At 41.2% G+C, this 12299-nt stretch overlaps 1 protein-coding gene across 1 annotated transcript in view; it reads right to left on the bottom strand.

Annotated features, from left to right (window-relative positions):
* The window catches only part of LOC309415350 (protein unc-13 homolog B-like), a gene marked incomplete at both ends in the record, with an annotated part of 220582 nt that overhangs the window by 145630 nt on the left and 62653 nt on the right, over positions 1-12299 (bottom strand). Inside the window, 2 exons of the mRNA XM_082012849.1 lie at positions 3713-3838; positions 6348-6570. Coding sequence (XP_081868975.1) covers positions 3713-3838; positions 6348-6570 — 349 coding nt within the window. The remainder of the gene's footprint in view (positions 1-3712; positions 3839-6347; positions 6571-12299) is intronic.

Here is a 12299-nt window from a genome sequence, read left to right as displayed (position 1 = left end):
CTGGTCCTGGCTGCTGTCTGTCCAGATGGTCTCTCGCTTCTGTTCGCCTCATCAACTTTCACAACATGGCTGTCCTCCTTGGTGTGCTCCTCTTTTACAACTTCTTGTTTTAGCACTTCCTTCTCAGAGAAGATCTTCAAAGGATTAAACATGCCTAGAACAGAATTTATAACTGAGTGTTGGTTCTGTTGGCTGCCAGCGGCAGTTCCTTGTGATTGCTGGAGATGCGGTGCGGAAGCCTTAGTGTCCATCCCAGTGGTTTCTGGCTTGTTGGAGTTTATGTTCTGGGCTTTTTTATCACCACTCACCTGGGATGGTAGCAAAGAGTGAATGGAGAACTTAGTGTCAGTTTTATTATCTGTCATCACTCCAGAAGATGAACTCTCACTTTTGGACTTACTAGAAAATACATTGGAGATTCCACTTTCTGATGAGCTCCTGGTTTCTGTCTTCTCTGGAGTGGAAGAAACAAGCTTTTCAACAGAGGCTGTGAGCTGCTTTGTGCTTGACCCCACCTTTTCAGTGAAAGAGCTGAACAGGGAATTCACTGTACTCTTCACACCTGACAAGTCTGGGAGAGACTCAGATTTGCCCTTGGTACTCTCTTCTGCAGCAGGATGTTTGATCTGTTCAGACTTCTTGCCTTCTACTGATTTATCAGCATTATCCTGCTCCAATGACATGCTCTCAACGTCTTTTCTGGTCTCTGGCAATGTACCAAATTTGCTGATTTCTTCCTCTTTTTCAGCCAAGTATTCTGAAACTGATTCTACCAGACACTGAAGTTCATCCATCGTGTCTATGTACTCCACACTGGGTTCTTCAACAGGAGATAGTGTTAAGTCTTGCATAGGATGGCCATGCTTGCTCCCTTTAGTCTTGTGTTTTTTATCACAGCTAGCCTTTAACTGGGAGCCCAGATTTGCAGGGTAATTGACAGTGAAATTTCTCAAATGGCTGATGTCAGAATCACGCCACGTTTGTGAAAGTGTAGCGAGTTCCTCCATTTCGTTGTCTGAAACAGGCGAGTACTCATCAGAAGCACTGCTGTCAAATTCCCCAAGGATATCGACAGGCACAAAAGTGTTATCTGGTATCCCTATGAGTTTCACATCTTCCCTGTTACTGAGGTGAAGTGAGTCCTCAAGATTCACTCCCTGCTTGTTGGGCAACTTGCCACTTTTAACCATTAAGCCATTTTTGTATGGACGCAGGATGGGATAAGCAGGCAACCGTTCCTTATTTTCAGAGCTACTGGTATATTTTTCAGTTCTATCATATACTGGGAAATCATCATTAGGTTCAGAATTAGTTGCTACACCATTGAAACAAACCATTTTCTCCCCAGGAAACTGAAGACCTTCATTACTTTGCAGGCTTATTTGTTCACTCTCTTCAAAATTGTATCGCAGCTTCTTTTTCCTTCTCCTATCTATTGTATCATATTCCTGAGGATACCTGGGGACATCTACAGACCCTGACTCCACACACACATTTTGGCAGCACCTTGATCTTTCACAGTGATTGAAATTTCCTCTTTTTGAAAGAGTTTGCATCTTTTTTATGTTTGGTTCATGCCAACTTCTATTTTTATGACTCTTTTCTAAGAATTCATCTATTAGCAGTTTTCCTAGCTTTTCATAGTTACTCTCCTGTTCTTCTTCTCCATCTTCAGAGTTAAATGGAATGATCCTGACTCTTTCATTTCTAGCTAGAGATCCTTGCCTAAGATGAGGAATAAAGGGGGTGGAAGGGAAAGAAAGAAAGGCAGCAAAAGAAAATAGGAAGAGAAAAATAAGGGTTTTTTAAAAAGCTCTAGAAAGGACATATAAAATAGTAATGAAAAACATGCATTTAATAAAGGAAAATTAAAATCAGAAACATCCAGAGATAACAACACTGAAAACCCGCCAATCTACCACCATTACATTTCAATCAAATAGTCAAAAAAAGCAGCATGGGTTATGATATTCCACCAGTTACAGCTGCACAAAAATTAGAAATGCCTGTTTGAAGGAGAACAGCTTTTTATGACCAAGTGAGGGCACGCAGCCTTGGCTGTACCAGTAGTCTGCTGTTACTTTTTTAGGCATGCTGAACAGTAACAGGACTACTTCGAGATACAGTGCCCACACTCACCACTCCACTATGCTATGTATGTGTTTCGGTCACTTTCGGCTACAGACTTTGTTTTAGCAGTATTCATAAAGCACACAGGCACTTTGTTTCTCCCAAGGGTGGCTACAGAGCAGAGACTGCATGCAAAAAAACTCAGGAGACATTAGACTCCAGGGAAGTGGGGACAGGGGACAAAATGCAAGCTGTGCACACCAGCAACACAAGGAGTTCCAGCTACTCCACTGCACCTCTTTGTTGGGAGGGCTCTCACTGCAGCTAATGCCCTGAAGGGGCTCCTACCAACAGAAAATGAAGATCCTCTGCACTGTTATTGGATCAGAAGGCAAACCAAAACATTGGCGATGGATATTACTCCATTGTAAGCCTCAGATACTTTTCAGGACCAGTACTTCCCATTTATAATGCATCTAAACAGATCCAGCAATCTTTACTTGTCCATTGTGGGAGAACGGACTAAAGCAGCTACTGTTTTGCTATCAAGTAATCTGAAGCTTCCCACAAACCCAAGTAAACGACCCTTAGGATTTTGGGATTAATTCCTAGCCCTTGATCATATAATCTTTGAGTTGGAAGGGACCTTTTAAGGTCATCTAGTCCAATCCCCCTGCAATGAGCCGTTGATTAGAAGGATTATTTCAATTGTTCAACAACATGAAGGCTAGTAGCAAGAAAGTTTCCTCTTTACTTAAATCTCACAGAAGAGTACCTGCTAGCCTACATAAAAATAAACAGGTAGAACGTGGATGTAAAAAACTCAGAATGCTCATCTGAAAGATGCGTTGCAGCTTTGTCTCACATAATTTGTTGTTGAGATTTAATGCTCTGACCCCATAAGAGCAGGGCAAGAGAAGGGAAAGGGCAAAGGGCACATGAGCACTGTATGGATACTGCTAATACAAAAGTCTTCACCTTGACAGGTGCCTGGGGCACCCCAAGATAGGATACTGATGGGATAGCACTGAAAAAGAAATAGGTCATTGCATTTTCACTGCTGCTGGTTTAGTGCTTCATTTCCACCAGTATTAGTTAACTTACATTAATTGGAAAGATACTCATTACTTTAAATGAGCCCTGTTTTACACAGTTTAGAACACTTCCTACACTTCTTGCTTGCAATTTTAAGCTGGTAAATGAAATAATTTTCTTTAAAAAGCTAATAAAATTTAAAAGACTCCCAGGGCCACCATAGTTACTGGATCAAGCCCTGCCAGATCTCAGCTGAAAGCAATGGGAGCTACATGAATGCCTGAAGAGCCATTAGCTGTAAATGCTGAACCAACAATTGACTAATTTAGGCATAAAGGAAATTACTTTTCTTTCTCATTGAGCTCCTCCTCCTCCTGTTTCCCCTGCCATTCTACAAAGCATTCCTTTTACTAGAAATAAAGCAACAACAAGAAGCCCAACACCCGCGAGGGGAAAAAGATGACGGCATCAGCCCAGCATTAAACTACCATAGATCTGAAACAGAGCCAAGGCAAACAGCAAATATCAGCTGAAATATACCACAAGACCACTTCACAGCAGCAACAGCAAGGAGACAGGCACACAGGCTGCAAAGAAGTTAACCCACCTATCAGACAGATCTAGAGAGCGCCTGCTCTCTAGTGAGCACTGGCGGCTTGTCATTTGACTAGACTCAGATGTGGACTCTAGGTCAGTTCGGCCACTCACAGTGGAATCTATGCTATCATATCGCCTTGGAAATAAATAGAGCAAGAGCAGGGAGACATGGAGGACAGATGGTTACACAAAATGAGCATTGCAAAGAAAAGTTAGTGCTTAAAAAAAAATCTGAGGGGAAGATGTGTGCTACTCTGAAGTCAAAACTGGCTGCTGGCAGCAAAACAGACTCTAAGGACAAATAAGATTAATACTTGTTATCCTTAGGAGAGGGGGAAATAAAATACATATACTTCTATCAAAGGAACACAATCACATGTAACAGCTGATAAAGAGGATCAGAACTTTTCCAGCCAAACCTGAATGTCATTAGAAAAAAAACTCCAGGTGTTACTACAGCCAGTTTCAACTGAACCATTTTTGGCATAGACAACTTTTTGCTGAATTCAAGACAGGTTCTACCAGAACCCTGTCTGGTTCCTCTGGGTGTGCCCAGGACGGGGTCCTACAAGCTGTTATTTCCTCAGCAATCAATCATCAACTGCAGTCTGCCAGGAACACTGATTTTGTCAGGTGGCTGCCTGGTCCACAGCACTTAGAACTGCTAGGAGCAAAAGTCAAACACAATTCAGTTTTGCAATACTCTACAGCTACAAACAACTGTGTTTTGAAAATATTTAAGGTCCACCCACATGCTTCTATTCAGCCAACTCTCCTTAGAAATATCTTTCTGATAAGAAAGAGAATCCCACTTAGCTTCTTTGGAAAGCTTATTTGCATTTTCTAAGTTTTACGATTAAATATGTAGCAAAAAATCTTGCTGGGCATGTGGAAAATGAACAGGTGAACAGGAAGGCTCAGAGGGAATCGATCACCACCTAGGACTTGCCTTCCTGCAGTGACAGTAATTTTAGACCGGAGCAGACTACAAAGCTCTTAGTTTTTAAGTAAACTTTATCAGTCCAGAACCTTTCATATCAATACCTTCAGGAAAGCAGAAAAAGTATACATATTCCATCTTGGTATTCTTTAACAATTCAAACCAGAAATGCTTCTTTGGAACGTCTTATAGATACATTTATCCATTAGACACAGTCAAAAGTTCACACACCACCTGCCTCTAAGCAAGGTGAGCCACATATCGTTCCATTGTAAACACCACCCCAAGAATCACAGAACTGCAAAAACATCCAGCCTTCCGCAGCCTGGGGGCCCAATACCACTGTCCAGCTTGGCTCTTCCGTAAAGAAAAAGCTTCAACTCTTCTTCCCAGACTCTCAGTAAGATCTTCAGCAATTTTACCACTGCAAACCAGCAGTACAGAATAGCATGGGAAAGGGAATAACTTCCTTATATAAGACATTGAATGGACTAGGAAAAGAGCACTAAGAATGATACGTCACACTGTAGTAAATGCATTTTGTGGGCACACTTGCCTCTGCTGCTTGACATCGTGAAAACAGCAACAACATTAAATATTATCATTAAACTTCAGCTTTTACCTTTAAAGACCATAAGGCAAAAAGAGTAAAATTTAGCTTCAGCCATACACCCGTAAAGACAACTGAATTCAGATTCAGGCTTCGGGAAACAAGAACATTCTTACGAAGGGGGTGAGGTAGAACAAATCAGTGATAACACATCTAAAACCCTGCACTTTTAACTGTGTCAGAGTTTAAGCAACTGCCTCTTCCTTCCGCACTGAAGGCAGAAGCAGCAGCATGGCCTGTTCTACACACCCACTCTTACCAAGCTGACCAGCACTGTCTAAGTTCTTCTCCTTTCCCCATACACCTAACTCATGCTTTATTTAGAACAGCAGTTTTATAAAGTTTCTACAGTTCCCAGCACAACCAGCTCTAGCTCACAGTCATTGATCCTGGTAAGTTAATGCTGCAATGCTTGATACTTAAAAAAGATAAAAGCAGTTGTGAAACTACTGATTTATGCTCAAAAAGCTAATTTTGAGCAAGTAAACTATCTTTCATACAACTCAAAGGAAACCAAAAGAGAAAACACACTATTCAACAGTGCTACACAATAACCGGAAAAAAAAACCCTAACCGGTTACAGACTTTCTTCTTGAACATGTTGTTTTGTCAGAGCTAATAGAAGAACAGAGCTAATCTAAAACAGAAAATAAATCTGCCGCAAGAAAGAAACTCCTAATAGCACAACTCTGCTAGACTGTGTTTCACTGGCTTGCAAGGCACACCCATGCCATGGTACCAGAACAACCAATTACCCAGTGCTCTGGCCTTCAAGAGATAAGGTGAAAGTAGAACCAAGAATACATGACCTCAGAGTTGAGCACATCTTTAAAAGGAAATTCGCTAAACTGGCAGATCTGGTGTAACACACAGGCTTATTTTTCTTGGTTCACGGCAGAGTCCCACTGTTAACAAAACATGTAACTTTAACAAAAATTTGAACAAAAACTGTTAACAAAACATGTAACTAACAAAACTTCCTGTCAGAAGTCTTTCAGAGCCCTTGAGTTGTCCTCCTCTGCTAGCATGGTACCTTCAGGGTCTGCTATGGAAAATCAACAGGAAAAGAAGAGCTACCCAGAAGACAGCACATACCTGATGGCCACATGCTCCCGATAATCCAAATCATAATTTTGTAGGGACTCGGCACAGGATTCCCGCAAGACCCCTTGCTGCTGTAGGCGTGACGGTACAGTGAACTGGTGCACAGAGGCATTGGGCTGTGCGGTCGTGTGGTATGGAGGCGGAATGCTGTTACTTGTCTCACTGCGATAGTCACTATCTCGATCATCCACAGCACTGTCAGCATCTTCAAAGGCTAAGAAACAAAAGCGGTTAGGGCACAGCTCTCTCAAGCTGCCTTGCTGGCACAGTGAGGCCCATTTAGTTTTTAAAGAATGACAAAACCCGCTATTTCTGCTATGGATGTCTCTCCATCTGGTAGCTGGTTATAACCTCCAGTTCTGCCAAGTATGTGCCAAGGAATTACAGTGATCACCTCCAATACCCTCCTTTCCCACTTCCTGTCACAGGAGTTTATTTCTCTTCAGTCATTCCTAATAAGTAGATTAAGACATTTTTATTTATAACACACAAAAAAACCCACCCCAACACCCAAAATTTCAGGTTCTTTGCTGCTGCCAAAATGAACATTTAGTTGTTGTGGGGTAGGGAACCAAACATAAATATTCCTGTATGGAAAGGAGCTCTTTCCTGGAAACCTTTAAACCTTTAAGCTGTAATATTAATCTCCTCTTTTCAGCATCCTTAATCACTACTCTAGGCCTCTGGGGTTTTTTTAGTGTCTTGTTTTTGGTAAAAGTATTAGCTTAAGTTAAGAGAAGCTAATGAAAAGCACTCAGTAGGAAAATCAGAAGAACTGAGAGCAGCTCTGCTTATAAACAAATACACTACTTCTTACAGGAGAAAAAACGCTACATTTAACACACACAGGAACATCAGTTTTAGTAGTCAACACTAATGATAGACTTCCCAAAGGAAAAAGCTCCTTTCCAGTGAGTCTGTCTCCCTGCAGAAACACTTCTGCTTGCTAACCCTTCAGAAAAAGAGAACAGAGAGTTATAGTGAGGAAAGCTATCAAAAATACAACACTGGTGTACAGCTGTGTTTGGCTGCGCAGGATGCAAGGTTACCTTTGCAACCTTCAAGTGAAATACACACACTGTATGGTAGTGGAGTGCACCATTAACATGCTTGAAACAAAGGAAAATAAGGATCAGCCACTCTCTCTACCACCAAAAGTCTATCTGAAAAGGACTATCAAATTAAAGCCCCCTCTGGTAAGTTACTGAATGGTATGTGCCCTGCATAGACATTCACCACGAGGCTGAACAATAAAGCGAAAGTGCTGTTTTCATGCCAGATCCCTAAAAAAAATCCTGAATTTAATTGCTGAAATTCCAAGGAGATGGAACGCAGCATCAGAGAACACCATTTTCTTACACTGGTGCTTCCCACACCTACAATTCAATTTCCATTTTTTTAACCCACGGTGAAGTTTGTTCTTAGCAATCTTTTTGGTTACTTCCCAAATTAGTAAGGCTGTATCAGTGCTCTAAATTGGATGGAAGAGTAGAAAACAATCCAAGCAGAAAACATGTCTGCAGAATACAAACCACTTGAAAATGCCCGGCTTTAGTCTCTTAAGTATGATCAATTCAATTTGATTTTCCACACCAAAAATGGAGTTAAGCCTCTTGCTTTTTAGTAGTCTAAATGCTGCATAGTTCTTGTCAGTCTCTAGTCAACTGAATAGAAATGAATAGCAATCATGTATGGCTTTATTCAGCTTTATTAAAAGCACAATGTCCTTCAATTTTATCACAGTTCGGTGCGTAGAAGAAACACTGAAGATGTTGTACACAAAAACGATTTGATATGCCGAAGTGCCAAGCCTCTCTGAGAAGCACCAAACTTCCAGTCTGTGGAGTAAGGGCTGATCTATTTGCAGATCATAAGCACACAGCATCCTCAGAAGCATAACAAGCTATTGCTCAGCTGAGCAATGTCATTGCTGAACACTTGAGTCATTACTGTCTAATGCACAATAATTACTTTTATTGTGACACAAACACTGTTTCAAAGAGCTTTGTAATGCCTCACTTTGCTGCTCAACTAATTTCTTCTTCCCATCACATGTAATTCTCGTTTAAGGTGAGACCTAAATAAATCTGGTATGATGCAAAGTTCTTCCAGCTGTGGCTTCATAAAGATTATGAGCACTTGTAGGGTCTTAAGGCAGCCCAGCTGAGTTACAGGTTCAGGATCTGGTAAAAGACACCAGACCAACAGCTTTATGGATAAACATTTTATCTCATCACAACAGTATAATACAAAAACAAATCAATAGTACAATTACCTGTGTCAAAACAATAGTGAATCCAGTAACTCAATAATACTGGGCTGAACTTGTATCAGGGAGTGCAAAGACTTACACAGTTACGGTTATCAGAAAGCAGGACACAGCTTTCCGGGTCAGCGACTCTACACAGCTGATGTGCTCAGAGTGAGACTTCAAATTCCCTGATCAGACTGTTGCAAAAGCACTTACCTGGATTTGTTAACCAGTCATCGCATCTCACCTCTGCACTATCAAACAAAGATTTCCCACATGAACCACAGTATCTCTAAGCAACACCTAAAAATAGCTGATTAGCTTAAATGTTAATCAAACATTTACAGCATATATGTTTATAAAAGGTGGCACCAGAATTTCTCACTGTTCTTACTGGTGTTAGCATGAGGAAGGCTCTTGGAGGTCATGACACAAAATGCCTCACCGATGACATGTTTAAAGGATGCAAGGCTCCAGCTACCACAAACGACGATGAGGCAGGAAAACGCTGTTTCTCCGATGTATACGTCATGCATCTACAGCATCCATATATGTTAATACCAGGCAGAAATCATCAACTGACTCATAAATAAGGACCAACTCCAGAAACTCTTATTCATGCTGAATTGCACTTACCCTATGAGCAACCTCACTTTATTTAATAGAAGTGTTCACAAATGAAGACATTGCTCAGCCTGATTAAAAGCACCAAAACCTGGCCCATATGTGGCTTATAGCACATGTTACCTTTGCAAGAAAGTATACTGTGAAATGCCTGCACGTGGTGATGATCCCCTTCATTAACGTACTTGACACTTAAATTTTGTTTAAGCAAGACACTGACAAGAACTTACAGAAGCAGCTCTGGGGATGCAGCACCCCTTCAAAATGAGGGGTCACGCATTGCAGCCCATGTTTCAGCAAAATATCCCTCACAACACACATGGTGTGATAAATTAAAGCACTATCTTCTTCAAATAGATGATACACCAAGTCTTCCATGAGGAAAGTTGTAGCTTAGTCTCAGTCTCTGAGGATCAGTTAATTAATAACAAGATACATAACAATACATATAAGACGACAACAATTGTTTTATCCCAGTTTGAGAAATTTCACGTGTACCAAAGAGCTCTCAAGGGATGAAAACTTTTTCTTTGTTGCTGGACCCATTGTGTAGAGAATGGGGGGGTAAGGCTGAAGGACAGGGCAGAAGCATGCTGTTTATGTTTAATAATTGAATATTCATGCATATAGGCAGCATAAGAAGAAAACCTACTGGACAGTCACATCACACAGCAGGGTTTTACAAAGAGTGGGGAAAAGCAAGAAAGGAGATAGCTTCTCTGAAACAAATTGCCTCCTGGAAACCCTGTTATTCCTCCCCACTGCTGCCTCCAGGAGTTCTTACGCCACTGCTGCGGGGCAGAACACATACAGCTTTTAATATCCTGACCTCAAAACCACTTTGCACAGTCCTGTCACACCAGCTCTACTAGTCACATTTAACCTCTGGCAACTTTCTTTACATCAAGCTTCGGGACAGGAAAGAAAGCTAACAGCAAAATTATTACAGGTGGCTGCATGAATGCACTTTCAGAAGAGTTTTTGTTGTTTTAAGGTCCCAATGTACAGCAGGAGCTCCTCTCAAAAGGTTGCATTCAGTTAAAATTGCCTCCTGCTTTTCTAGCAGTGATGTATCATCTGCTGTTGGGAGCTGAGGTCTAGTTGCTAAGCTCAGTTATCCTCCACAAACTTGGGCAAAAACTTGGACAAAAGCAGTAAGTACACAACACTCAGGCACCCAGGAAGGAGGAGGTTCATGTAAGGTTCTGTACCGTAAAACCCACACTACTTCTCCAAAATAAGCCACCGAGCTTCTCACAGCTTTTGACTATTTTTAAAACATCAGAAGAGAAGAAAGTGTACTAACTCAATGAATGACTTCCAGTCCAAATCCAGAAGATCTCTCTGCCAGCTCCACACCAGGCCCTTTGTAACTCACCTTCCCCGCTCTCCATCCATTTAAATTCCTTTTCACAATAGCTGCCAACAACTTCTTTCCTTAAGGCTCAGACCCCAATACTCCATCGTCTACTGAACCACGGTCACTTCTGACAATTATGTACACTTTCTGAAATCTTAAAATTAAAATACATAGCAGTTTAAAGAGGACTACTGAAGCAACAAAGAAGAGAAAAAAAATCTCAAAAGAACGTGGGGCATTTTTCTTAGGCTTTTCTATAGCTTTCCATGCTAAAAACTCAAAAGCTTTTGAGCAATGATTTAAGTGCAACTTTGCAAGTCATTAGTCCATCCTGTTGCTCTCACCACTTAAAAATACACTTGAAATTTGCATTAATTTTAAGACAGCAAGTATTCAGTCTTTGGTTTGAGAGCCTTCATAACCTTGTTTTTCCCACTTAAAAATACTTTATACTGCTGAAACACTCAACAGTCAAGAACTGGACTGGCAGTCTGAAGTGCAAAGACTGCCTTAAACATCTATCCTGCTTCTTTAAGTCTTTATCTTTCCTAAAATGAAACTAGGTCAGCAGCACAAGATGTCCCTTTTCTGAAGCACTCCGCCCAACTAGCAAGGCACCAGGCTGCAAGCGCTCTTCTTGCAAGAAGCTCTCACCAGGAAAAGGTCTTCCAGCTATCAACATGCTGTTTCTGCTGCTTCCTTCTCAGTTGCTATTGTAAGTTTACAATTAGAAGTATATTTTTCATTACATCAACAAGCTAATGGAGTTCACATGGAAACATCATCAACACTGGCCCAAGCCTGCCTATAAGGATGCTAACATGATTTCAAAGAGGACAGCACAGGAAGGATGAAGTGGAGGGAGGGAGAGAGCTCCATGAATACAAGCACCTTTTAAAACAAAAACACCACACATCAACACTGCATCTCAGATAAACAGCAGAAACACCCTCCGCACAATCCTCCTAAATCTCTGACTGATCAATGCCTAAGCACCCCATTTCCCTCCCAAACACACAAAATTGGGGAATAAAAGAAAGCTATTTAGGACACTAATCTTTGTTTTAGTAGCATGCAAAAGTTTAGCTAATTCTCAGTTATCCTATCATACCTCTGAAAATAACCCCAAACAATTGAGACATCCAACAGTGACAGCACGAGGAAGCTGGTCAACACTATTGATGCCCAAAGAACTTATGGTCTGATCAAAGGCAGGGAACAATGAGGACAAAACATATTGTGGGAGGAGAAACTGGAAAGTCACTGGTGGAAGACTTCTAAAATGCAGAACAGGTCCATGTGTGAAATGCCCCGTAACATTAACTGGGCATTACACTGAAGTTACTTGGCTGCAGTAAGAGTGTCTGCTCCAATGTCTATTTTGTTAAAAATGGGAAAGCATGAGGCAGAATATCGTCCCTGCTGGCAGTAGTCACAGTCACCTTTCTTTGCATGCACCCCCTCAGCAACACACTCACTCTTCTTTTTTTGACACAGGAAATAGACAGATTTGTTTTAAGACCAATAGATCAATCTTTGGAGGTCCTATAGCTGGTAAAAGCCATGCACTGTAGCTTAAGCATGTTCCTGCCTGTTGGAACTTCTGGGCCTTTCAGAAAGTGAAGACACTTCATGCACATTTTCTGGAAAAATTAACAAAAAAACATTGAGCTGTGTGGCCTCTGCAAGAGTTCACACACCACCCTTC

Source organism: Phaethon aethereus, assembly GCF_964289735.1.
Source record: "Phaethon aethereus genome assembly, chromosome: Z".
Taxonomy (NCBI): domain Eukaryota; kingdom Metazoa; phylum Chordata; class Aves; order Phaethontiformes; family Phaethontidae; genus Phaethon; species Phaethon aethereus.
The sequence above is the reverse complement of the archived record's forward strand: the minus strand, read 5'-3'. Positions and strand labels throughout refer to the sequence as shown.